The sequence below is a fragment of the Dreissena polymorpha genome, chromosome 2 (assembly GCF_020536995.1).
Source record: "Dreissena polymorpha isolate Duluth1 chromosome 2, UMN_Dpol_1.0, whole genome shotgun sequence".
NCBI lineage: Eukaryota > Metazoa > Mollusca > Bivalvia > Myida > Dreissenidae > Dreissena > Dreissena polymorpha.
In genome coordinates this window covers 24,812,368-24,839,840 of record NC_068356.1, presented here as the reverse complement: position 1 = coordinate 24,839,840, position 27,473 = coordinate 24,812,368, and the positions used below count along the sequence as shown (strand labels likewise).

The 27,473-nt window shown below is 33.3% G+C and overlaps 2 protein-coding genes across 6 annotated transcripts; one reads left to right on the top strand and one right to left on the bottom strand.

Annotated features, from left to right (window-relative positions):
• Positions 1–557: 557 nt before the first annotated feature.
• LOC127866291 (progestin and adipoQ receptor family member 3-like) lies at positions 558–15,257 on the bottom strand. 5 transcript variants are annotated; one of them, XM_052406743.1, is made up of 7 exons: positions 15,143–15,257; positions 13,338–13,758; positions 12,962–13,124; positions 12,526–12,678; positions 9,928–10,125; positions 9,469–9,559; positions 558–1,157 (listed from the first exon to the last, which is right to left on the bottom strand). In XM_052406743.1, exons 2-7 carry the CDS (start codon positions 13,595–13,597, stop codon positions 1,024–1,026), a joined length of 999 nt encoding a protein of 332 aa, XP_052262703.1. In that variant the 5' UTR covers positions 13,598–13,758; positions 15,143–15,257; the 3' UTR covers positions 558–1,023. The 5 variants fall into 5 exon arrangements, with proteins under 5 accessions (XP_052262703.1, XP_052262704.1, XP_052262705.1 ...); XM_052406744.1 differs by having other exon boundaries at positions 15,148–15,244; XM_052406745.1 differs by having other exon boundaries at positions 15,121–15,191.
• Positions 15,258–16,595: 1,338 nt separating this feature from the next.
• On the top strand, positions 16,596–27,014 carry LOC127866290 (dynein axonemal light chain 4-like). The gene is made up of 3 exons (XM_052406742.1): positions 16,596–16,773; positions 24,314–24,397; positions 26,074–27,014. The coding sequence occupies exons 1-3, from the start codon at positions 16,696–16,698 to the stop codon at positions 26,236–26,238; spliced, it is 327 nt and encodes a 108-aa protein (XP_052262702.1). The 5' UTR covers positions 16,596–16,695; the 3' UTR covers positions 26,239–27,014.
• Positions 27,015–27,473: the final 459 nt, after the last annotated feature.

Genomic DNA, 27,473 nt, shown 5'->3' with positions numbered 1-27,473 from the left:
TGTCACTTGTCATGACAATTTGCTGCATACAACTATCATGCTTTGTCACTTGTCATGTTAATATTCAACATACAACTACCATGCTTTGTCACTTGTCCTGACAATTTTCAGCATACAACTACCATGCTTTGTCACTTGTCATGACAATTTTCAGCATACAACAACCATGCTTTGTTACTTGTCATGACAATTTGCAGCAAACAACTCTCATGCTTTGTCACTTGTCATGACAATTTTCAGTATACAACAACAATGCTTTGTCACTTGTCATGACAATTTGCAGCATACAACAACCATGCTTTGTCACTTGTCATGACAATTTGAAGCATACAACACCCATGCTTTGTCACTTGTCATGACAGTTTGCAGCATACAACAACCATGCTTTGTCACCTGTCATGTAAGTTCCACTTTGTAACATACTAAATGCCAACAAGTTATTCCAATATTACTTCAGGTTATTATCATTACCCATTACAAGATTATGTGACACAAACTCCTCTGTGATAGGGCAAGATCACAATTCAAGGCCAAAAGTAACAAACAATGTTTCCCTGAGAAGCATGTATTTCGGGTCATATGTTGCTTTCGAAGACAAGTAGTGTTTAATATTGCATGGCATCCTATAACAATTAACATTGAACAAGATGTATGTGATATTAGCCTAAATTACCAGAAACAAAGAGAACAATGCCTGATTTGTCTAAGAGATATCATCTAGGCAAAAATAAAGAGGTGATAAACTTAAATATGTGCATGGGAAATTCAGTGCAGACTTCTAAAAGTTCATATTTTACCGGATGTTTCCGACACATGTGTGATAAAATTTCAAGACCACTCTTTGATAGATGTGGCATCAATATTTACTAAAACCTTTAGCCAAACATTATAATTTTATGAACTACGATCACAAATATTTTTAAAGACACTCATGTAGTAGATTATTTTCTACAAATGTAAACAACAGTCTTCTTGTAACCTTTGCAACACTTGTTTTCACGGACTATATTTAGCCTAGTCCTGCTAGGCACTGGTTGTGCAGGGGTGTGTCATGCGGTAGTTCATGATGTCAAATAGAATGAGCTGCATCCAGGAAAAAGCCAGCACAATGCCCATGTGCCACATCTGGTGACTAGAGCCGATCATGTTGAAACAACCTGAAACAAATTGTTACCAGTGCTTGATGTTTGTTTGAGATTATGTTTTATTTTTTATCCTTTACATTGCAGGTTTAATTACATTTTTTACACATTCAAAGGGACTTTCTTGCAAATGTTCTTTTTTTAATGTGATTTTTGGCTGTTTCTAGTGTTAGACGTTGCCATCATATCTTAAACACTGTTATTAATCCATGTCTTTTCCAAATTTTAGATGAAAACTTTTATGAATGCTTTCTTTATCCATAAACTTATTTGCTATCTATAAAGGAAACAACCTTCTGTACATTTGCGTTAGTCATTACTCTTGAGTTTAATTTTGCTTGTTTGATTGTATTGTAAACATTTTTTCCTTTTCAAATTGTCATCTTGTCAGTCTTTGTGCTTTTTACATTTGAACTTTTCATATTTAGTTCAACATCTATTAATACATATGCAAATCTGCACTTTCCAAGGGACGTAACCTTACCTACTTAACTGAATTTTCAAGGAAGAGTCTACTATTTCACCCCATCTCCATCATAACTACTTTGTAACAAATACTAGTATGATAAGGTGCTATAAGTTCGTAATTCATCGACCATTCTAAAACTTAGAAAGAGTACAGAATAAACAAATAGAAGGAATTAAGTTTAGCATTTGCCAATATATTATGTACTACTAATGTTGCTCATGCCTTATGGCATTATACATGAAACGATGATGTAACTACACATGATGCAAAGTTTATTGAACATACATGTACCCTAGGAACAGTTTGAAGAATAAATATTTACCATGTTTTCTATGTAGTTGAAAATCCTAATTATTAGATTGGAGTATGGGGGACGGGCAGTGAAGTGGCAAATAGGTGGTTTCGTAAGTTTTAAATGACCAATCCTTATGAAATGTTGGATACCACAAGCTTAGAGAGTATATACATTGATAGCTTAACGAGTCACAACAATTGTCCTTACACACCATATTTTAATAACACCACCTTAAATAGCATCCTTTGTTACTTAAAACAATTCTAGTTCATTTCGGATTTTTTAATGTGCAGCTTTAATATTTCTAGAAAGTGTTGTGAACAGAGTTTTGCATCCCAAGCGATTGGCCGGATATATCAATTCAAGGAATTTCCTTGTTATAAAAATAAATAAAATAAATAATTTCATGAGCATTTATAACCAAAAAAACCGTGTTCAATGACCAGCTAATAGTATTGATTTTAATATATGATTTTCAAATATAACACTGCTTTAACTGTCAATAAGCCCCTTTAAATTAATAAAGGTGAAATCTCTCATTTTATATAACAATGGACAGTAAAACCTTAAAAAAATAGCAGATGTTTTCTCACTTCTTCTCTTATCAAAATGTACCTAAAAGGTAAACTGCTCATATGCATTAACATTTCTTATACATCTTTCAGGCTGGCTAGCTCAGTTGAAATGCTGGACAATAAATCTGAGGATCGCCGGTTTCTACGGCCATCCTCCTCCTAACTCTTATTAAAGTACGACAAAGCAGTTGCACTTAAAACTCGTAAACAAGCTATCCAAGGAAAAGTATTAAGTTGGTTACTGATTTTGACAGTAATTGACAATGTGATACATCTGAAATACTTTTGAAAACAGCGCAAAAACCAAATTAACAAACATACTGGAAACACAAAGATTCATGTGCTGGGTTTATCACTTTATTTTCTAAAAGTAAGAAATTAAAATAATTAGAACAATATAAAATAGAATAAAAATAAAATCACAGACAATAAAACATCATACATACATAGTGATTAAACATTTGTGCATGAGAACATAACAGTGCATAGTAGTCAAGAATACCAAGAAGAAATGTAAATTTGTGTTAGATTTATTTCAGAGATTCTAAATACTGATATTACTGTTTTGGATATTGATGTTTCATTATATACAAATGTGTTTGTGTTTTATCAAAAGCAATATAGAATGTCCATTTGCAAGTTTTGGTTTTCTGATGTTTAAAGACTCAATTTTGTTATAGCAATATCTTTTTTTTTTCTCTCAAGTTTTTTTTCCCAGCAGCATCTTTGAATGAAAAAAATGGATTGAATCCATGTTGCAGTCTTAAAAATATATTTGCAAATTTTTCATTTCATATAAAAATATAAATGTTCGAGGCAATCTTTAAATGTTTTTTTTTCAAAAACAGAAAAGAAATCATACTAGATTTAAAGCAAACTGTAATATATCAAGTTTAATAAAGATAAAAAAAAATTGTTGAAGATAGGGAGACTAAACTGCTTTAAAGGCTGTTACTGATTTATTGCCTAGATTTTCTCTAAAACTGCTTTGACCGAACAAAAACACTTTTGCATACAGAAACTACTTAATATCTTCTTCAAATGTTTCTAGCTCTACATTTCTTCAATTGATTTGGTTGATAATATATCAGATATTATGATATGATATTATGATAGAGATATAATGCCCATTAATATTTGTATGAATATTAGTTTATTGTTGGACTAAGAGGACACAAATGTCGGCACAAACCAACATACATGCTATCTTTTATATAGGGCATACAAACAAATATGAAAAAGCAATTGATATGGACATAATAAAAGAAATGAAACAAGAGGGCCATGATGGCCCTGTATCGCTCCACTGTTTTTTCTATGCGAGAAAACGTGCAATGCGCATGGGTTGAAATGTACTCAAGCATGTGACTTTCTCTTTCTATCCCACTGGGGGTTTAAAGTTGGAAGGGTGAGCTTTTTTATATATGGAAAAAGTTACTACCCTGTAAACTAAACAGACTTAAAAGCCCGGGAATTGTTGCACAGGTCCTTTGCACAGGCATGATCATTGTCAACTGGGTCATACGAGTTGTGTATTGTGTTATTTCTTAAAAGTTGACCCAGCATTTGTAAAAATATTGCAAGACATATACATTTCCAGAAAGGAAATTCATTTCTGCGTTGAATAAGACCGAGATCGTGAACATCGCTGCACAATTGATGAAGATATGGCTGTTCAAAGCGATGCACCCCGTTTTGGGCTGATTTTGAGCTGCATACCTTGTTATATATACATTTGATAGTGAATTATTTTTTTCATAAAAGTTAATTTTTCGTTATAATATGATAATTTATCATTCAAAATGATGTTTTCACTAATTAATATCATAGCCACACGCTAACCACCTGTGGATATATGGTCACTTTCGACATTTTTAAATAAAACCCGACTTTTTTCAGTTTGTAAGAAAAACATTCATAACAAAAACATTCATAACACATGTTCTTACTTCAATGCCTTTGTAAGCAGTCACCAACTGACCTAAAATGGCACTAAATGACAGGGTTTTATCTCATGTTTACAAGATGTTGATGTTGTTGTTGGTCACAGCCAAATGGCCGCGGTAATCTCCACTGGTAAACGTCATATGTTCAGTTTTGTGTCCCCCGGGGCCGGGTCAAATTTGAGCCCAGGGGAATAATTTGAACAAATTTGGTAGAGGACTATTAGATATCACTACATACCAAATTTAGTAGCCCAAGGCTCTATAATTAAGAACAAACTGTCAAGAAGATTTTTAAAGTTTGCACACATTAGGCCTTATTTAAGCATATGTTCATTTTTGTGACCCCTGGGGCAAGGTCAAATTTGTTCCCAGGGGCATAATTTTAACAAACTAAGTAGAGAACTATTATATGTCACTACCTTCTGAATTTGGTAGAAATAGGCCCAATGGTTATGGACAAGAAGATTTTTATAGTTTGCACAAAATGGGCCCAATATAAGCATATGTTCAATTTTGTGACCTCTGGGGAACGGTCAAATTTGATCCCAGGGGCTTAATTTGAACAAACTTGGTAGAGGACTATAAGATGTCATTACATACCAAATTTGGTAGCCCTATGCCATACGGTTATGGACAAGAAGATTTTTAAAGTTTGCACAAAATAGGCCTTATATAAGCAAATTTTCGATTTTTTTACCCCCCAGGGCAGGGTCAAATTTGACCCCAGGGGCATAATTTGAACAAACTTGGTAGAGAACTATTAGATGTCACTACATACCAAATTTGGTAGCCCTAGGCTCAATGGTTATGGCCGTAAAGATTTTTAAAGTTTTTACAAAAAAGGCCTTATATAAGCAAATTTTCAATTTTTTGACCCCCCGGGGCAGGGTCAAATTTGACCCCAGGGGCATAATTTGAACAAACTTGGTAGAGGACTATAAGATGTCACTACATACCAAATTTGGTAGCCCTTGGCCCAATGGTCATGGACAGTTAGATTTGTAAAAGTTTTCAAAACAATAGGCCTTATATAAGCAAATGTTCAATTTTTTGACCCCCCGGGGCAGGGTCAAATTTGACCCCTTGGGCATAATTTGAACAAACTTGGTAGAGGACTATAAGATGTCACTACATACCAAATTTGGTAGCCCTAGGCCCAATGGTTATGGACGAGAAGATTTTTAAAGTTTGCACAAAATAGGCCTTATATAAGCAAATTTTCAATTTTTTAACCCCCCGGGGCAGGGTCAAATTTGACCCCATGGGCATAATTTGAACAAACTTGGTAGAGGACTATAAGATGTCACTACATACTAAATTTGGTAGCCCTTCGCCCAATGGTTATGGACAAGAAGATTTTTAAAGTTTGCACAAAATAGGTCTTATATACGCAAATTTTCATTTTTTTTACCCCCCGGGGCAGGGTCAAATTTAATTCCACGGGCATAATTTGAACAAACTTGGTAGAGGACTATAAGATGTCACTACATACCAAATTTGGTAGCCCTAGGCCCAATGTTTATGGAAAAGAAGATTCTTAAAGTTTGCACAAAATAGGCCTTATATAAGCAAGTTTTCAATTTTTTGACCCCCCGGGGCAAGGTCAAATTTGACCCCAGGGGCATAATTTGAACAAACTTGGTAGAGGACTATAAGATGTCACTACCTACTAAATTTGGTAGCCCTAAGCCCAATGGTTATGGACAAGAAGATTTTTAAAGTTTGCACAAAATAGGCCTTATATTACAATTTTTCAATTTTTTGACCCCCCGGGGCAGGGTCAAATTTGACCCCAGGGGCATAATTTGTACAAATATGAAAGAGGTTCACCACATGAACATTCCTGAGAAATTTTATCAGAATTGGACCAGTAGTTTAGGAGATGTTTAAAGAAAAAGTTAACGCACACACGCACGAACAACGGACACAGGACCATGACATAGGCCCCGCTTGCCTTCGGCCAGTGGAGCTTAAAACAACAACATTTATATTTAAAAACATTTCCAGCAAAATATTGCTCTGAAACATTCATATCAGCAGTCATACAATAAGAAAATCTACTTTATAAAAGCCTCTATTTACTGTAGATATGAAAAATAATCAAATGCTTATATGAAATGCCCACATAATGGTTTGCAAGAGGTAGTGTAGATATTTGATAGTAGTGAGAACACAAAGAACGTTTTTGTGTTATTTATTCTACCTTACATGGCAGATTCGCTGAAATGAGCTTTTCTCTATGCATAGTTCTCGATGTTGATTTGAGTTTGAGTCTAGCAACAATTTCTTAAATATAGAGATGACTGAGATCGCTTAAAGTTTCAAAATACTGTATTTTTTTGGTTCATACATGAAATATACTTGAATAACACAATAATACTCATTTCAGATATGTTAACGAATAAATGTGACAAACGTTTGATGAACAGTTGATCTGCATAGTGAAATGTTTTTATAATAAAATAGTTTTTAACTTCTTATACAGTAAACATTTTCAAACCTTCCTTGATACTTATTGTATATTATAACACCCTCTTAGTAATTAATGTAATACAAATAACCAAATATGCTTTTATATGTTTATATCCTGACTCTATTGTTATTTTTAGGAATGTTTGTTTCTTACTTTTTGAAGGGTTTTCTAGTGCCCAAACAGTGATGTTAGTTGTTATCCACTGTTGCCAAAACTGAGCAGAGAATCTCCTTATATCCCTTACTTTCATAAATTAGTATCGGCTCTTCTCATTAGCATCATGCCTTTAAACAAAAACTGTCAAGATGTGCTTTAAATTTTAAATGCAGTTTTCGTAGGATAGACACAGTTTTACTACGGATAGACATGCTATACCCTTCGGAAGTAATGTGGCTGCATGTAAACAAGAATACAATTTTAATCATAATAAATTAACAATCATCATCAATGTCATTTCTGAATCACAGAACAGGTTAAGCTTGATAACTTGAAACAATAAATAGCTTTAAATATTAATGTATAATAATACAATACGAAATACTGCATTGTAAAATCTTAAGTATTTACTACCCAGCTAGCGTCTCAAATAGTTCCAAGCGAACCATTATATTTTAACAACATAAATAAATGAACAATATGTAATTTAGCATAAAAATCTTGTTAAAATGAAGAAAGAGGAGTGATAATTAGAAGTTTATCACCTATTTGAAATCAAATCCATATAATAACACTACACCATATTCCTACATAGGACATCATCTATGTAAATTGCTGCATCTATTTTGACAGTGCAGGAATTTCAGTTATATTGTTAAAATCTGACTCAACATACAACATGTGATGGAAAAAACAAGAGGTACATGACAAGATTTAAATATATTAGAACTGATAAATTACTATCTTTTTAAAATTTAAATACATTGCATTTTGTAGACACAATGAAAGCAGCAGTAATTGTGTGTACTAATATTCAGACGGATTTAGTTTTGGACAACATGTACAAATTATGTATGACATGTACATTATATATTAAACAGCTGCTGGAAGATTATAACATATGAAAACATCAAAATACTGATAAAACCATTGTAGAACAAGAATATCCACATTTCCATAATGTTTTATACCTATGAGTGCGTGGATATAAATAATCCAATATACCCCACAGTTTATTTTACAACAAGCATATATTAAACAATTGTTATCTTATGTTAAAAAGACCCTACATAACACTTAGGGTGTGCATCAAAATTGCAAACTACAGTGTATATCACAGCATATATAGGAGATTTCTTCAGGGATGATTAAATTTAATTATGATTTTAGTGCATAAATAGGAACATATCCATATATAATGAAGAGGAAATAGACGCATAAATGGAGACATTGGTGAATTTCAGGACAAATTTTATCACAGGGTTCAGCATCAGAAATGGCATCCTCTTCGAGTCTGAAACAACAACAAGTCTCGGCCCGCGGAATGCCAGTATGCATACGCCAGGACCACTATCAAGTGCCACCATTGATGACTTGAACCAAGAAAGTTAAAAGTCCCTGAAAATAAACAATACATCATGTCGTTATTATTATAGCTATTTTCATTTGTACTTGCACTGTACAATTACTAGTACTTTAAATTAAAATCATTTATAAACATATTTAACACAATATTCAAGTGAAAAAAAACAGTTACCTGTTTTATAGCTATGATATAGAGCAAACACAAATCTATATCCAATAAATATAGGATGCTTTTACTTCCAGGACCTTTTCAAGATAGATTTATAATTTAACTTCTCTTTTGTAGCATCCACAATTGCAATATTTTTTTTTGTTAGACTGTATGCATCAGTCTATGTACACCCCATTTAAACATTTCTTTTTATACAATGTTTTATTAATAATTAAACAAAAGAGTTCATACTCTGGCATGATGTACTGTTTACTTGTCAAGGCCTGTTTACTTTCCAAGTACAGTGGAACACCAGACAATCCAGGGACAATTTAAAACTTCCAGTAAAGAGAAAATTCTGGTTTTGAGATGAAATAGAATATTGATATACAGAAGATTAACTACATAGTCTTTTCGTTTACAAACACAGCACCTTCATTCATTGCGCTCTTCTTTAAGCTGCAATTCACAAACTTTTAACTTTGGTCTAATGTGCACTAAACCAAGCCCTAGAACTATGAAGACGGGTACAATATTGTTAAAAGAGGCCCAATTTTAATCTGAAGAATGACCACTTTCCCCGCATTGGGCAGATTCCAGTTTTCTGGACATTGTTTCATGAATGTTTAAATTGTTAAAAACATGTATGGTAAATTGAAGAAGATTACAGTACTGAGGATCCAGTCTAGAAGATTAACACTCTCAGTGACTGTTGTAATGTATTACAAATTCTGTCTTTTATAAACAAGATTTGGTATTTGTGTGACAATGTGCATCAGAAAAATTAGATTTAAAAACATACATACACAAAGGTCAGTTGGGAAAGCGTGTTTGCAAAAAGCTTATGGTTAGCAATAAAGAGTAATATACACAGTATATGTTAAAAGTGACTTTACCTGGAAAGAATCTCTCTGGAAACTTGGAGATGTAGAACGCAAATGCAAGCATCCCCAGCATGTACATCACAACAACTTTAGGAATGAACATCTGAAAACATCACAACCACCTTAGGAATTAAATTCTGAAACCATTACAATGATTTTAGGGAACTAAAACTGTTTTGTTAATAGGTAAAAAAGATAATATTATGTCTAATCTTAGTCCATTCTTATACAATATACTCCTCTAATAATTTTTATATTAAAAGACAGAATGTGCATCTCACAGCTTGAAATTCACTGAAAATCTGGCGGTCATGGTTAAGGTGCATACAAATAGAAATGGGTACTATAGGTATTTAAAACAAAGGCAAGTAGATCAGCTTTTCATTACGATACCGCTACTCATATTGAGGACCTGGTTATCTCTATTGATTTTAAAACACTTCAATTTCCTTCTAATAGCAACTAACTTACTCTGACAATTTCTTCCTCCCAGCCGCCGTTCAGGAAGAACCAGTGTGAGGCAGGTATGACTCCATATGCTACCAATCCTACGTAGACCGCCATACGCTGCTTGAACCAGTGAACAGAGAAGTAGCGTGGATGAAACTGGACAAATACCACCAGGGCAGACAGCACAGCTATAGAGAATAGATATATATCCCTCCATATCTGAAAATAACAAAATTATATCTTTGATGCCTTTGTTGGCTCTATCATCAATTATGGAGCAGAAGTTTGGGGATATACTCTATTATCTATTATGGAGCAGAAGTTTGGGGATATACTAAGTCAAAAGAATTAGAAAAGTTGCATCTAAAATTCTTAAAACGTCTATTTAAAGTTAGACTTAATACATGTTATAGTATAGTATATGGCGAAATTGGGAAATATCCGCTTTATATACATAGATATATACGTATTCTGAAATATTGGTTTAAAGGGATCTTTTCACGGTTTGGTAAATTGACAAAATTAAAGAGTTGTTTCAGATTCGCAAATTTTCGTTTTAGTTATGATATTTGTGAGGAAACAGTATTACTGAAAATTAACCATAGTCCAATATAGCCATTATATGTATCTTTTGACGATTTGAAAACATAAAAATTATAAAGCGTTGCAACGCGAAACGATTGAATAATTTGGAGAGTTCTGTTGTTGTCGTTAAAATTTACGAAACTACTAAGATTGCTTATATAAGGTATAAAATACTTAAACTGTGTATACCCGGCGGAATAGCCGAGAGGGCTAACGCGTTTTTACTTCAGACTAACTCCAGGACTCCTGGGGTCACTGGTTCAAGCCCTGGTACCGGCTACTTTTTTTCCCTTTTTTCAATTTAATTCTTGATTTTTTACTAGAGCATTTAAGATCCAATGTTTACATTTATCAATATATAGCATTTAATGACAAACTTCAAAATATGCCAAAATCTGTGAAAAGGCCGCTTTAAGCTGCAGTCAAGTGACAACATCATTTTAAAATATGTATACAAAGAAGCCGTTAGATATTGTCAAAAGGGTTGCACAAATAGGGTATATAATGTTAAAAAGATGTTAAATGTTTATGGTTTTTCAGATGTATTCGAAAATGAGCATGCTTTTGATATGAAATCATTTTTGTTTGTATTTAAATGTAGAATTGTTGACTCTTTTAAACTTAAATGTTGCAATGCTGTGAACGAAAGCTCTATGATGAAAATGTATAGGCACTCTAAAGCATCTGTGGTATATGAGCCATATCTAAATATTCTACCTAAATCATTAAGAGCATATGTTAGTAGATTACGTTTATCTGTACACCCTTTGAGAATTCAAACGGGTAGATACGCTAGAAATGTAGAGGAAAGATCTGTAAGATACTGCATGTTCTGTGTTTTAAATGACATTGAGGATGAATATCATTTTGTTTGTGTATGCCCTATGTATAATGATTTTAGAAAAAATACATAAAAAACAACTGTTATATCAAACCATCTGTTTATAAATATTTGAATTTGTTAAAAACGGTGGATAAAGTGGAACTTATTAATCTGTCACTGTTTGTCAAAAACGCGCTTTCTATACGATAAAGACTGATAAATTAGATGTCATTATATATTCATCTCCTGTATACTTATAATGTGTGTAATATATTACCAACTGCATTTGTAACAATCTTTTTTAAAAACCACGAGTTTTGCTTTCTGTGTTTTTTGTGTTTGTTTTTTATCTAACATATTTTTTTCTGCTTAGTTATTTTTTGTATTTAATCATGTGACAATATATATGTGCGATTGTATATATATATATATATATATATATATATATATATATATATATATATATATATATATATATATATATATATATATAGACGATGTACTTTGTATAAGTCTCGAATAAAAAATCTGTCTGTCAAAAAAAATCATATCATTTTACTTAATACAAGTCAATACAAATGAGTTCATGAAAAATTGAAAAATAAGCAAATATATTTTTGTACTTTATACCATTTCCATCATCGCCAAATGCCCAGCAAGAAAGAAAACAGTTTTTTGTTAACTTACCTATTAATTAATATGGTTTCAATACAATTTGAATCAAACCTTTTAAAGATGATTGATTTTAACCACCATATTCTTTATAATTGATCAGGCAATAGTTGTTACTAAAGACAACAAGAGCATCGCATAACGGGTACCACGCTCGGCTACGGGTGCAGTTTTGAATAAATGAAAGCTTGTCAGAATTATTTTTATTTTTTTTAAAGGTCACAGTGACCTTGACCTTTGACCTAGTGACCCAAAAATGGATGTGGTGTGTAGAACTCATCAAAGTGCATCCACATATGAAGTTTCAAAGTTGTAGCCTTGTAGGTGGAAGCAATTTAATTTTAGAGCCAATGTTCAAAACCTTAACAAAATGTTATGGTTTTAGCACTATGCGGATGTCGGACGACACTAGGAGCTGGCTATGACAATACCTCGGGTTTTCTCCGAAAACGCTGAGCTAAAAACACACGCTTAACCTTAGCAACTGCAACAAGCAGTATGGCTCTCCAGTTCTTTATCACATTTACAGGCATACTTACAGACATGCAGTAGAATGCATAGTGCACGGCTGGTAGATAGCATCCTATCACTCCAATAAGAATGCCTGCCAGATCTACAGCCAGCCACCGCTTACTGGCACGTTCAGAGTGGCAGCCAAACATGTGGAACCCAGCAGAACACAGCATACAGAACTGCAACAGAATAAATTAACTCAATTAATTAATAATTTCTTGTTTGACACAACATTATAATTTATGCAAACACAAAGGGACAGACTCCATCTTATAGTAGGCATAATATAACAACACTACATGTATTACAATTTATTATATACAACAGTATAAATTTATAACATGTTAACATATCAACTGTACAAGATTTCTTAAGTAAAGCTATTTAATATTATAAATGCTAGTGTTGTTGTTGTTTGCAGATTTAATGTGCCCAAGCTGTACAATTCCTGCTAAAACCTGCCTGATAACAAAAGAGCCCGATAGTAACCACGAGATGATCAGCCAGGCTGCCTTTATTGTAGGGAATTTCTATGATGTTGTCATATAGGGTGAGGAAGATGAACAGAAAGAAGCCGCCAAGATGTGACCAGATGTTGATTGTTTCATTGCTCCAAATGAACATACTGTAAAAGATCAAAAGATGCATGTTATTTTAAGATGCAAAGATTTTTTAAATGTAAAAATTTACTTAATAAGTTAACTATGAATTATTTCTAATTAAATTTAAGTTACCCGGTAATAAATATTTACAAGCATGACTTATCATGACATTTGTTTATAAAAAAAACAACATTACATTAATGTTCATTTACACAATGTTACATTGACTTTATTACCTTTTCAAACACAGTGTGAATGGCAGTGACACTCTGTAGCCATCGGTAACATAAGGGTTGCCTTGAAGGAATTCTGGGATCTCCTGGTATGCATGCAACTTGATATCTGCCTCTCCTATATCACACAGTCCTGAGCTGAGTGTGCTTTCTATACTCTGGTCAATCTCAAGGTCCAGTATTTGGTAACTGTCTCTCTTCACCAAACCTGTTCCCTGTCTGTTCTTAATGTTTTCATACCATGGGCCATCCATTGCCACCATTTTCAATTTGTGCGCTGATTTGTATTTTTATACATTATTCTTCTAAACTGGTACTTGCGATTTATTGTTGTATTCATTAAGTTCATATGTTTAATTCTTAGTTTGTTCTCACACTGACAGTGAATGAGTGATCAGTCAACCAGTTTAGAATCATCCAGTTCCTGCAAAAAACATTAATTCTTTTGACCACAATAATTCTTTCGACCACAATAATTCTTTCGGGATTAAGTGTCAATATGAGAAGATGTAAAAATAAAGGGTAAACTAATAAAGCCTTCTATATTCATATGCACATTTCACAACATAACCCATTCAATCAGTTCCAGTTAACTTTTTGACGCTGTTATCCCCCCTGTAAGCATGGTGTACGGTCGTTATACCTTAGACACTTATCATTTTGTTTTTATTGGGGCATTATCGAAAATTTAATACAAATTAATCGGAACTGCTGATTATCCGGAACTAGTTCTGGCTACCATAACTTTAAATGTCGCTTTTTATGATTTTTGACTGGCGCGACTTTATAGTTATGGACCAACCCCATTAGGAAAGTCAACCAGAAATTCCCGAAAAGTTGACAGTTAATAAATACCGGTCCAAAACAGCTTTTAAATGCAGTAATTGTCCCAAATCAACCCCTTGATCGCAAAGATTGACATTTTTTACAATTAACTGATATAATCTTTCACAAAATACTATCTTAAACATTTAAAAATTATCTATTCTGCTTTTACATATCGAGAAAAACAGCGATGTGTCAGACTTACTTGAAATGCGAATCTCCCGAGATTTCACGGTCATATGACGTTATTTCTATTTTTAGTAACATAACATGTGCTCAAGTGTTTTCAAATTCAGAATGACATTTCCCGGTATTTTATATTATTCTCGCTTGTTTAGTAAACAAATTGTAGTGTAAATACAAACTCAAAGTAAATATTATTTAAAACTACCGGATTCACGCTGAAATCAGTCTTATAATCCACCAGACGTAAGTTGTTTATCACAAATAATAGATTTCAGAAAACGAAAGTAATGTTTACAATTTCAGCAAATAATGTCAAGGTCGATCTGAAAGTATCGAAATGAAAACTCGTCACGTGACAAAGCGACCATGACGTCAAAATTGTGAATTTCGGACTGATGAGAGTTATTTTCGTATATTGTAAGATGCATTTGAAACATTTGAACAATAACATAATCCCCGATGCAGTATTTTATATTCATTTACCAATATATGTAGAAATGTATCCAAGAAAATGAGCTTTCTTTGATTTATAGCGTGACATAAATATGTTATGACTCTGGTTGACTTTCGATACGGGGTTAGCTTCAGCGTACAGGTCTGACAATACTATGTAAACTGTACGCTGAAGTTTCTTTAGATAATCCGGAACTGGTTGTGTCGTTGCTATTGGTTGCTAGTTGTTGATTTCTAAATACATGACATTGGAAAAGATCGAATTTAAAAGCCTGAACATAACGGTCTAAACAATTTCAGAAAATATGGCCGCTGGATATACATTTTATCAGCAAACACCTTACTGAACTGTTTCAAGAACGGTCATGTTGTGTCAGTCCATACTTCTTCCCCTGGGCGCGGATAAACAAACACGCCACATGGAGGCTACACTACACTTTGTTGTTGTGGTTCTGTGGTACTGAGATTTCGAAATTTAAACAGCGCACGACAACGCCTCGCCGTGGATTTACATCTCCAATAGGTTAACAAGGGTGCAGAATCAACGGGGTTTTCAGGCGTTTGCACACGAGCCAAACAGAATGTAATCACACCGTTAATTAAGAACTTTATTTTTGCAAATATCTCAAGTTATTGAAATACATTTGCAAAAATATTAAGTCTATAAAAGACGGGTTTTTTTGCAGTTTAATTGTCTTAAGGTATTAGAATACATTTTTGAATACGTCTGAAATCGTTGACAAAATTTCAAGTTCCAGTGAAACATAACCGTGAAGAACAAATCGAATGTTGAACAAGAACACAGGCTTATTAAATCAAATAATTACTATGTATTTCATATTTGCACTGAGAAGCATAAAAACTGTCTTTTATGCACTAGTTGCAATTCTTTAGAAACATTGTTTTAAAAAGCGATTTGAAATAAAGCACCACTTACAGTCGTGTATAAATCCATTAAAGTTTAAAGGTGGAACCACATTAAGTCTAGTGATCCTGCAACCTATTAACGGTAGTTTACAGCTGCCGAAATAACTATTAAAATGCTTCCAGATTGAGATATGCACGGATTACTGGTCTTGAACCTTTTTATTAAATAAAATGCAGTGCACGTTTCTACATGTCTGGACTTTTTAAGTGTTTGTGCATTACATAATATTTTTTTAATGAATCGAATATATCATCAACTTGTATGCAAGTCTGATTTGAAAAGAAAACTATTATCGGATATTTTCAAACACATTTATCTGTCATTCCAATCATTTGGTCAATATGTCTCAGTGTGTCTGAAAACTGGTATCTTATAACGCGTGTTATTTACATCTATCGGCAAACTCATCACGTGGGAAAACCAAAAACAAACCAAAAACATGTTTATAGTGTTGACCATTTTTAACGTATACTGTTTTTTACGTCTTCTGTCCTTACCCATCATATATACGATATACACACATGCATTGCATGGACATATTAAATGATAATTCAGCCACGACTAAATCTAAATCCCAAATTAGGTTAACTACCGGTATTATATCATGTATATATAATTCCAGTTTACAGCATAATGCATTACTAGTAATAACAATCTTTGATCTCAATATACAAGGATATTGCCACATTGACACTAGAAATAGGAGAATATATTTTCGTCTGATTTGGTATTCTAAAACACCTAAACATACAGATATGAGATGCACATATTGTTTTGAGTAGTCTGAATCTGACAGCACATATTTATAAACAGTCTCAGTCAGTAAAACACTTAGTGTTTTGCAACCTAAAAAATAATCGGTTAGATTTGGATACAAAACAAGTCGGGGAACAGGTGCTTCCGTTTTCCTTGGATACCATTCTTCTGAAACTTTATTTTTTTGAAAGACTTTTTAGGCCTAGGCACAGGATGGCTGAAGTAGTACCTGAAGAAAAGAAGGAGGCACCCGAGTCGAAAGCAAGAATCCACACATATCCTTTAATCAGGGTACAGTAAATTTTGTCTTCAGAAGTGAAATTAATTTAAATAATTTTGTTAAAATCTAGTCTTTGTTTTGAAAATTTGGTAATCTTGCTCAACTTTTATTCTATAGTATTGTAGTCCTCGATAGCCTTTGTCAAGGAAACATTTAAAATAATTTATTAATTAAGGCCAATAATGCAGCGATAAACGATTATGGCTTGTTCTCATTGTGTCGTGGGTTCCCTTTGTGTCGTGGTTATAGAGATCGCGTGAAATCACTTGAAAGAATGTTCGCAGGCGCTGCAGTTCGCTCGGTAAAAAGTTTGACAGAATCGGCGTTCATTTTACAGATCGAAAATGCGTCAAAAACAGGTAAATAATTCAAATAACCATAACCTGATGCATTTTTATACACAAAGAAACACTATTTCTACCCTTATATTGTTTCTAAGTAACTCAAAATCCCCTATTTATGAGTATTTCCCATGTTACATCGTCTGTTGACATTTTTAGACAATGACGGTCTGCGCATGCGCGAAGCACTTGCTGTAAACACACTAAAGTTTAGGTCACACTCAACAAATTGTTCCTTAATTGAATTGATAAAATCAATTAAGAAACAATGGGTTCACTTTGTGAATTCCAATGAAACACATTTTTGTTTTTATTTTGCAGAAACAACCTATCAGACTGATGAAATGCAAGGCATATTCTAGGGAAATGATGATGAGTGCATACAAGGCAGTGAAAGATGACCATTTGCCAGTTGATAGAGCAGCAATCATGTATGGTGTGCCAAAACAAACACTGAGGGACAGAGTGTTGAACAAAGTCAAGATCAGCTCAAGGTGGGGAAAAGATTCATTATTCACCCATGAAGAAGAACTGCTTGTTAGCCATCTGGAAGGGTTGGCCCAGGTTGGGTATGGCATTAATCGCTCTCAGTTGAAATTCTTGCAGGTGATTTGGCTGTGAAACTGGGTAGACGTTTAACTGACTCCAAACTAAGCAACAACTGGTATTATGCCTTCTTGAGACGATGGACACACAGGCTGAAAGTCATTAAACCAAGGGGTCTTTCATCAACAAGAGCAGCCGCTGTCACACAGGAGAATATTGACAGCTACTTCAGGGATTTAGATGCTATTCTTACCAAGTACTCCCTGAAGTGTAAGCCACATCTAATTTATAATCTGGATGAGACTGGCATTCAGCCAGAGCATCGACCATCAAAGGTTATCACAGGAGTTTCGTCAAGCAAAACTCAAGCTGTCACCTCTCCGAATACAGGCACCACAACCATTATAGCGTGCGTAAATGCGGCCGGAACAGCACTACCCCCTTACTATGTGTTCAAGGGAAAACGGACAAACGATGACCTATTGAAAAATGCAGCAGTTGGTGCCAACTACGCCATGTCGGATTCTGGATGGGTAAACGGGGAGGTATTGATGAAGTACCTTGAAGAACACTTTCTGAAATTTGTTCAAAGAGGACCAAACTTGAAAAACCAAAAGCTAATAAAAGTAAGACACAGGACAAAAAGAAGAAACCAAAAGTGGGTGGAAAGGCCATTACAGAAGACTCTACATACTTTCAGCTGCTAGAATACCAACAACAGAGAGAAGAAAGTAACACAAAAGAAAAAACAAATAGATTAAAACAAAATTTGCACAAATCACCCCAACCAAGCACAAGCAAAGGAAATATCGTGGACTCTGACATTGAAAGCGAAATTGAAGACGAAGATCCAGTTAACAACGTGTATGCAAGAAGTTTTCACCGCCAGGATTGGATCAGTGTGATGAACTTGTGATCGTCAAATGGGCCCAGTGCACAGCGTGTGGTCATTGGTGCCATCTGCGATTTTGTTCACAGATCAGAGTAGTGCGCCGGCTATCTGATTTCTTCTGTCCGCATTATGCTGAAAGAGAGTGTTAAATCTATTGACAGTTACTTCATCTGTTAGGTTGTTTAAATATAATTTTTATTAAATTGTTATGGATCAGTTAATTTCATTCCATCAGTATGTGATGTTTATAATTGTTGTGTTGTTGTGTAAATAGTAAGTGACTAACAAGTAATTATTGAGTTTATGCACAACAATGACTTTTGCATATTTGTCAATAAAATCAATTGTGAAGATATTTTGCAATCGCTGTTTATTGACTTTTCTTGCATTAGCTTTATTAACAGAATTTTGCTGTTTTAATTCTTAATTATTGATCAAATTGATTATTGATCAAATAATTTGTTTGTCATTTAAATTATTTATTGTTATAGAAAATAAAATTGCATATGTATTTCAATAAATTTTTATGATTATTGTTTGAAATAAATTAGTTTAAAACACACACACACACACACAATAAAACACTTACTTGGTTTGCATATTACATTCAATAAAGAATGTAACCTGCAGTTTATATTGCATTAGTGTGTTTACAGCATGACATATTTGCTTACATACAACAGCCAATCAGAATCCACGACTCAATGAGAACGTATTTCCAAGATGGCCGCTTGACATGATGTAAACAAAACAAATAGTTAGAAGTTTTTGTATTCGTTTAAATCAGCGAAAAGTATCCAAATTGATGAACAAAGGATTATACTTGTGAAATTAAATCTTAATTGATTTGAACTCTTTAGTTAATAAAATATTTTACCGATTTATACACAATTACCCACGACTTAACAAGGCAATAGCATAACCTTTAAAGATTTATTTAATTCCTGTTAAATCCATGTCAACATTGTTTAACCACCCAAAGCTGATACACACCCGCAATAACATCCTAGTGTTTTTCCCAGGCCGTTTAAGCGTGGCGCGGCACCATGCCATTTTTTTTAGCGCCACGCTACCACTTTTCAAAGACATATAGCGCCACGCTGCCCTTTCCAAAGGCCAATGCCCTGCCCTTTCATGAGCACTCCATGTTTTCTGCTCTTATTGATAACATCTTAATTTGCCCTTGACCTAACTTCTAAGCCGGATAGTATCAGATTATGGCCCCAAGGCAGCGAAGATTCGCGCGGTTGTGAATTAGTCATGCATGAATAACCCCGCGTCAATATCAATCCATAATGTAAGAGGCTATGTTATACCAAGCACACTTATAGGTTGGTGATGTGTAATCCTCCATGATAAAATCGTGCACTGTTACTTCAGAGACTTTTGATGAAAAACTCTATGTTATCCTTGTGGAAATTGTGCATTTCATGCATAATTCAGTTACTGGTCATGTACGTAATTCCGGCCACTTTTGGGACTATTTAAGAAAAATCTTTAGTGTTAGGCAACTGGTTGAAACTAAACTTCACATATATAATCCTGGGTTCAAAACTAACCTAGCATGAAAATTTAAATAGAATTAGATCAGTGAATGTTACTTAATGAACAGAAAATGATGACATGTAAACTATCCATTTTCGTAGGTTAAATGTACCTAAAAAATCGGCCACTTTTCAGTTTGATCTGCAGATAAAATTACAAAGCATTATCTTTTGACAAATGTCCTCAAATTCAGAGTATTAATCAATGTTTATACTATTAAAATTTTTGACTTGAAATTTAAATAAATGCGAAATTATTATACCAGTTACTCCCCCTACCTATTTTAATAAATATAAACAATGGGAAACTGCTAATTCATTAAAAAAAATATTTCTTTTGAATGTGTTTAATAAATTTTTTCAAACATAGCTAAAAAAGTAAACACATTTTGTTTGAAAAGTTGACTTCAGTTTTGATGATTAGTAAACGCTTATATATAATATTAAAACATGTAATCTAGTAATATTCTTATAAAGGGAGGTAATTCATATATTAAAAAATATATTTAGGTTCTGATTTTTATGTTTTGAATATAATTTTTTGTACAATTAATTGGTAAAACTTTAATTTAAGTTTATTAGATAAAATAAAAATAATTTTATCAAATATATTTGTTTCTTATATGAATATAATTGTTGAAACAAATGATGACATCACTTTCCCCACGAGCCAAATATTTCCCGCTATATTTGTGACATTTTAACACAAACGTTTACAGTGATGTGGTTCTTACATTTGCAAAACATTGAGAGTAGGGATGGTTTTCATGTTGATTTTTATAAATAAAAACAAAATATGTGCGTTAAGATCATGAAAATGATTTTACATAGGTGGCCGATTTTTTACGTACAGGCCGGAATTACGTACATGACCAGTATATCAAAACATATATTTTGACGCATATTTACATTTAAAAACACAAACAAATTAATTTTTTATTGTTATTGTCTTTACGATAATTAATTAGTGAAATAATAACTGAGACATATACTAATTAAACAAAATGGGAATTGCGTATTAGGCGGACGTATTGTACAATTTTACTTTGATATGCGCACCTGTCGCTTACATCATGATTTTAACAAGATGGCGGACATACAGAATAAATTTTGACTCGGCAAAAATGGCAAATAACGTCGTAAACGATCGAATTATCGATGGAGATTATACATTTAGAAGGAATTAATGAAATGTCTGTGACATCAACAATGCATAAAAATGGTTTAGATAACAACAACATATTTATTTGTAATCAACTCATTGGATGTATGTCACAGAAACGAGTGTTTGCATGATATTGTTAGCGATCAGTTTACTCGCAATGTTAAACATCTGACAAGATTATCGTTAGAAAATGTGATAAGACAAACATGGTTTCATTTATATGTAAGTGCATCCGTGTATAATCAGATTCATATGCATAATATTGCTTTATTTACATGTTTGTCGTGCTGTACAGTGTATTGAAATAGCATGGAACTTAAATGTACATTGCAAGGTAATTATATTAATATAAATCAAAGTAAGTTAAATACATCAATTACCATTAAATGTGCTTGTTTATATTTTGTTTTTTCCACAACTGCCTCTGATGCGATTACATGTTTCTCCCTAATTCAGGTATTCACAAAAAGTTTTTGCCATTTTTTGCCTAAACTGCGCGCTAAAATGCCCTTTTTGAAAGTAATGCACCATGCCCCTTTGCCCTCCTGGGAAAAACACTACATCCACTATGCACGATGTTTACCTGGAAACAAGACATCACATCTGAAAAGGGAGAGTACTGTTATGCAATAGGCATAATGACCAATAGAACAACACAATACAACAGAAACTTGTTAAATTGTAAATAGAAGTAATAAAAAGTTAAAATTTATTGATTCAGTTTGTATAAATAAGTTCAGTTAATCGAATGTTCTTAGTTTTTGTGTGCCTTCAGGGGTTTTTTTTACTAAGAAAGTGACGCCGATATTCGGCGTCTTCCCTTACCAGAAATTTTCCCCTCAAAATGCAATTTCCCCACCCAAAATATCATTTTTCACCAAAATATAATATTTTCCCTCAAAGAAATGTTTATTTTTCCTTTTGGCATTCAACAATTATCCAATTTGCACCAAGTACAACGATCTCGCTCTCTCTCTCCAGACGAACACAAAAAACCTGGGAATCCCAGTTATTCTTAATATAGCTCTTAAATTACGTCATGTAATCTGGGCAACTAATTGTAATAATCATGTGACTTTTACTGGATGCGCGAGAAGTGTGTTTCGTCAATTAATTACCGGAAACCAGTCGAATTTTCATCCGGGCTATATGCAAGCCAAGATATAAACGTGAAAACAGAAAAAAATGTCTCACAATTGGCATTCTTCCACAAACAAAATAAAACATTCTGACTCGGAAGATACTGAACGCATCGAGGCATTTTTTTAAGAAAGAATCATCGAAAACCGTTATAACCCAGCAGCATTCTGAGGTAATCAACATTGAACATTGTGAAAGTGAAAGTAGACAATCGGCAGCTGCCGATCCTTTCCCTGTAGCAGATCAAGATCGTCAACCCGTTCATCATGAAATTGAAATGACAAAATTGACATCGTCCCCCGACCCCAGTACAGAAATATAGTTGAAAACAGTTCCCATTATTAGATCTACACCTGCAACTTTATTAAGGACTTTGACTTTAATACGTGTTAAATGTGCTTAAGAACAAAAAGGACAGAGACAAGCCTCTTTTAATGAGTTATAGACATTGAAATGAACAGTTTTTATTTTTTCCCCTAATATGTCTCTTTCGCACTCTTTTTCCCCTTTCACCCAGCGTCCAGCGTCTTCCCCTTTCTCTAAAAAAAACCCCTGGCCTTATGCCTGTAACAATCAAGTGCATGTAATATCCTTTTTGGGTGTGGCGTCTTTATAAGAGGACACTAGGCATGTAGTGAATTTTATTACAAGTGTGCATGGAACTATCAGCTTCTGGTGGTAAACATGCTGTAAAGAAACAAATTTGACATGGATTTAACAGGAATTAAATAAATCATTAAGGGTAAACATTTAATTGTTGCATAAATTCTGTTATTCCTTTTTCAACTGATCGATGTGCAGTCACCACAGGATATATAAATTTCAAGAAATGGGCATATCAGACTAACAAATAAATAAATATACAAGTTATTTTCCAGCACAGTCCCAATTTTGTCCCCAACACTTATAGTGTTGTTTCAGAATTTGTCTTACATGGTTTGGAAATTATTTCTTTGTTGGGGTAAAAGCCAAAATGGGATTGGGAATATTCTGACCACTGTTTACTGGAAATTAGCCCTGAAATAACAATATAAATATGTAAGAATTTAGAGAATATCTTATGATCAGGACAATACTAATCTCACTGTTGTCACAATGCATATGAAATGATTATTATTTAATTTATCCAGAACTTTTGCCATCTAGACTCATAAATATGACATAATATTTTATTCATTTTTTATCCTCCGCCAAAGGTGGATAGATGTGGAATTTAGCTTGTTCGTCTGTCACAAAAATTGTAGGGCTTTATCCCAAAAACTATATAAGATATCAACATGAAAATTCATAGGTGGGAAGTGTCATGCACATGACCGATAACCCTACACTTTCTTTAATAAGAGTTATTGCCTTTTGTTTCTTTGTATGATGACTTTTTTCAGGGCTATATCTCAGACACCATGTAAGATTTCAACATGAAACTTTATGGGTGTATTGATATTAATAAGGAGGAGTGCCATGCTAAAGAACCATAACCCATCACTTTCTTTAATAAGAGTTATTGCCCTTTGTTGTTTTGTGTCATGGATATTTTCAGGGCTATATCTTAGAAATGATAAAACATTTCAACATGAAACTTCGTAGGTGTATAGAAATCAATGAGAAGAAGTGCTATGCACTAGAACCATAACCCTGCACTTTTTTAACTAAGAGTTATTGCCCTGTCTTGTTTTTGTGTGATGTAACTTTTCAAGGCTCTATCTCAGAAATGCTTCAAGATTTCAACATGAAATTTCATGGGTGTGTAAAGATCAATGTGGAGAATTGCAATTCATAAACTCAATACCCTACACTTAATTATTACCTATTAATTATTACTCTACACTTAATGATTTTACTGTATATCATTGGATTTTTACAGTTCCATAAAAAAAGTTTTTTTGGCAAGGGATATAAGTTCAATGAATTATCTTGTTTTTTCAGCATTCTGACATGAATGATGAGATGAAAACAGAAGCTATGGAATTGTGTGTAACAGCGTGTGAAAAGTTTGCCTCCAACAATGAGGTTAGTTCTAAAAGTATACATATTCTTTAAAGCTGACTTCAGATAAGTTGAAGTATTACTTTAGATATGTGTGCATAACAAATCACTGATGTTTTTCTTGAGGATATTCCAAAGTGTGATTAAAACAAGTCAATTAAATCGATAAGCTGAAAAATAATAAATTAACTTAAATATAAAATATGTTGACTTCATATGCATATTCTTATAACTATTACTTCATTTAATTACATGTATTGCAATTGCCTTAATTGTCTTTGAAAATGTTTGTATGTCATATTGTTGTATAAGTTCTGAACAGAACTAAGCACTAATGGTGAGCTTTTGTTGTCAGTCTGTGTCTGGTGCCAGTTGTTTTTCATGATGTGTCATCAGAACTTAGCGTTGTATCACTTTCGAAGCCTTATTTTTGTATCCAATCACGATGAAAATTGCTCTGAATGTTAATCTAGGCAATATCTAGTTGAAATTCGAGTCAAATGAAACGGAAAACTGGGTCACCAGGTCAAGTTAAAAACACCTCGTTACCACTCTATAGAGACCACATTAATGGCTTGACTTTGTTGACACTTGGGTAGAATGTTATATTGTCAATGTTTAAGCTGTTTTTGAATCTGGGTCATGTACATTAGCAAACGAGGTCAGCACGTCAACCCTTAGAAAAACATTGCAAGCTCTTTAGAGGCCACATTTTGGACTAAATCTTTATGAAACTTGATCAGAATGTGTTTCTTGACAATATTTAGTGTGAATCTTGAGTGGTCTACATTCTTAACTAGGTCTCAGGGTGAGATTTCAGATAAAAAGACACGGTAGAGGCCACATTTATAACTCAATCTTCATGATGATTGGTCAGAATGTTTTTCTTGACAGTATCTAGTTTGAATCAGGGTCATGGGCATCCTAAAACTAGGTCGCATGGTCAAATCTCAGAAATAGCTAGAGTTTATCTTGACAATATCTAGGCCAAGTTTGAACGGTGGTGCCATGTGTTAAAAAACTTAGTCACAAGGTCAAATAATATAAATCCACTCTAGAAGCCACATGTATGGCTTAATCATTGTCTGAATTTCAAACTTTACAACATCAAGACCATGCATGAATCTGGGTCACATGAAGTCCAAAACAAGGTCATGAGGTCAAGTCTTCAACAATTGATGTACTCAGGTATTTTCATGATGTCGTTTCTGGGAAAATAAATATAAAACACTGCACATACATACATATGTCTATCATGGCTATTTTTATGCCCCCGGTAGGGTGGCATAGAGCATTTGAACTGTCTGTCCGTCCGAAAACTTTTACATTGGCCATAACTTTTGCAATATTGAAGATACCAACTTGATATTTGGCATGCATGTGTATCTTATGGAGCTGCACATTTTGAGTGGTGAAAGGTCAAGGTCATCCTTCAAGGTCAAAGGTGAAAAAAAAATCCAAGGGAAGTAACAAGCATTAAAGGGAGATAATTTCTATATATTATTTTGGCAGGTACAGATCATTTTTACAAGGGAAGTACTATTTTTTAAAGGAATATAATAAAAAAAATATAAAAAAGTGTAGCAGTAGGGGGAATTGTGTTTCTTACAAACACATCTCTTGTTCTGTAATGTAATTAACGGTGCTACTACTACAAAGTATTAGGCCATGCTTAATGTTAGCATATTTTCTTGTTACAGAATGCTGCCAGAATGATCAAAGAAACAATGGACAAAAAGTTTGGTGCATCCTGGCATGCAGTGGTTGGGGAAGGCTTTGGATTTGAATTGACACATGAAATGAAGAACTTGCTGTATATGTTCTTTGGTGGAAATATGGCAATTTGTGTTTGGAAATGTTCATAGATCGAGTGTGAAATATGCTTGGATTGAAGAATTTAGTTATATGATGTATAACAACAATTTCATTTGAGCCAATGGGAAAAACATGTCAACTGTAATTTACTGGCTTATTTTTGTCATGTTTATCTTAACTTCAGCATTTACAGATTTTACTTTGCTTTGAGTTTATAAAAAAATAATCATTCCAGTAGATCACAAATGCTTATCATATAATGAAGTGTTGTTTTAAGGAAAATGATTGTTAGAAGATACAATTCTCATTATGTAATTTTAAAATGTATTACAGATAACTAATTATTTTGTTAAGTTGATTGTCTACCTTGATTAAAAACACTGCGAAATGTCCGGTCCAACAAGTACAATATAATGGTCATGATACAAAAAAAGTGTTATAATTCAGTCAATGTTTTTTTCATGCATAAGATATATGTTCATTAAAAGAATCCCTATTAAACCACTGATTTAACAAAAAGTAAATTTATATTGTAAATGCAGTACAAATTTAAATCATTTTAATTTATATTGCATTAAAAAGACTGATATTTTTACCGACTGTGTTTTTAATGGAAAATAGAAAAATGCAAGAAACATGAAAATATAACGATGATATTGGTTTTTGTTTTAAGGTTCGAGTCAGCAATTTCACTCCTGTATGCATTTTTCTTTAACTTCAACATCTTAGCTGATATATCATTTACACTGTTTGTGATATAATGGTATTTAACAAATGTTTACTGCATAAACTTTGTTTTTATTTGCAGAATAAATGTCAAATGCAATTTTTGGCTATTAATTTTTAGCTTGACCGTTCATAAAACAGTTCAAGCACGATTGTATTCTACTCACCTGGGGACCGCTTCATAAATAATCGTACAACAATTTTAACTTACGAGATAATTTTGTTATCTTAATAAGTAGACGAACTAGCTCCCCATGCTCGTCAAATAGATATGGCGTTTGAGATGCAAATGTAATTAATTTAGTACTGAAAATTTATAATCATATGATATGGACTTTAGCAATTATGTAACTTCGAAAAATGTATCGTATCGTAAATATGTACTACAATGTTTATTGAAACGGTCCCCTGATTGCCAGCGTTATTGTATGGATAACATTTGGGTCCATATCTCAGTTGAAAAACCATGGTCTTAAGAAGATTTTATGAACATTGATGCTAGAAAACTGTAACTACCCATATTTTCAACAAATGTTTTATTTTCAAAACATGTACTTCT